The 1264-nt window shown below is 20.9% G+C and overlaps 1 protein-coding gene across 1 annotated transcript; it reads left to right on the plus strand.

Moving 5' to 3' along the window:
* Nucleotides 1-461: 461 nt before the first annotated feature.
* On the plus strand, nt 462-1173 carry EHI_077000 (pre-mRNA cleavage factor I 25 kDa subunit, putative; the record flags this gene model as incomplete). Its single annotated transcript, XM_001913715.1, has 1 exon — nt 462-1173. The coding sequence occupies one exon, from the start codon at nt 462-464 to the stop codon at nt 1170-1172; it is 711 nt and encodes a 236-aa protein (XP_001913750.1). The 3' UTR covers nt 1173.
* Nucleotides 1174-1264: the final 91 nt, after the last annotated feature.

Below are 1264 nucleotides of genomic sequence, written 5' to 3' on the forward strand. Positions count from 1 at the left end.
AAAATTGAAATACTTTTCCTGCATCAAAAGTTTGTTCAACAAGTTTATGATATAATGGAATAATTAAATTTGATGGAATTCCAAGTCTTTTAAATTGTTCTTGATGACTTTGCATAAAAAATACTGCTGCAGTTGTTATGTCTTGCATCAATTTTAATTCTTTATTCTTTCTTCCTTTTTATTTTTTTTTAGGGTTTTTTTTTCATTTCTAAGTAATAAGAATTAATTCATTCATGTATTATGTTAATTAATATTAATTAATGAAGTATTAAATGAATTGTTTTTGATAAGAAAGAGAATAAAAGATATGACTTGTTATTTATTTTGTAAGAGTTATATGATGGTAATACTTAAAAATATTTAAGAATAAAATATGAAGAAGATAATGAAGAGTTTAAAGATATTAAATAAATATTAAATAAAATATTTTGGTTTAAAATTTAAAACTTTTTAATAATAAAATGGAAGAGCAAGAAAAAAGAACAACAGAACCAATGCAAGAAGAAGAAATAAAGAAAAAAGAAGAAGAAGAACTAAAGAAAAAAGAAAGAAATGAACATAGAAACTATCCACCATTATTAAAAATTTATCCAATTGAAAATTATCAAATAGATAAAAAAGAAAAATTAGATAAATTAAAACATCAAACATTTGGATATCAAATGGACCAACTTAAAATATCAGTTGAAAAGAATCATGTACCAAGAACATCAGTTTATGGAGTTATTTTAGTTCATAAAAATAATTTTCCACATTTATTAGTATTACAATCAAATTTATCAATGGATTTAAAAGATGAAATTCATCTTGTTGGAGGAAGATTAAAAATTGGAGAAGATGATCCTGTTGAAGGATTAAAAAGAAAATTAAGAAAAAAAATGTCAATGGAATATATTACACATTATGAAATAGGAGAATTACTTGGAACATTTTATAGAATAGAATATGATAAAAATTTATATCCATATATTCCAGTTCATGTAAGTCAAGTCAAAGAAATTATTAATATTTATATGATTCATCTTGTTGAAAAATGTGATTTTAAAATATTTGATACAGACAAATTAAGTTCAATTCCACTTTTTGCTTTACATAATAATTTTGAAAAATACAATATTACACTTTGTTCTATTCCAACTTTAGTTTCAAGGTATCTTATGATTTATGGTTAATAAAAAATAATTTAATATGAATTTGTAAAATTTGAAATTCTTTTCATTAAATAAAAAAAAAAGAAAAAAGAAAAGAAAAAGAACTTAAAGAA

Source organism: Entamoeba histolytica, genomic scaffold, assembly GCF_000208925.1.
Source record: "Entamoeba histolytica HM-1:IMSS scf_1104750517473 genomic scaffold, whole genome shotgun sequence".
Classification (NCBI taxonomy): domain Eukaryota; phylum Evosea; order Mastigamoebida; family Endamoebidae; genus Entamoeba; species Entamoeba histolytica.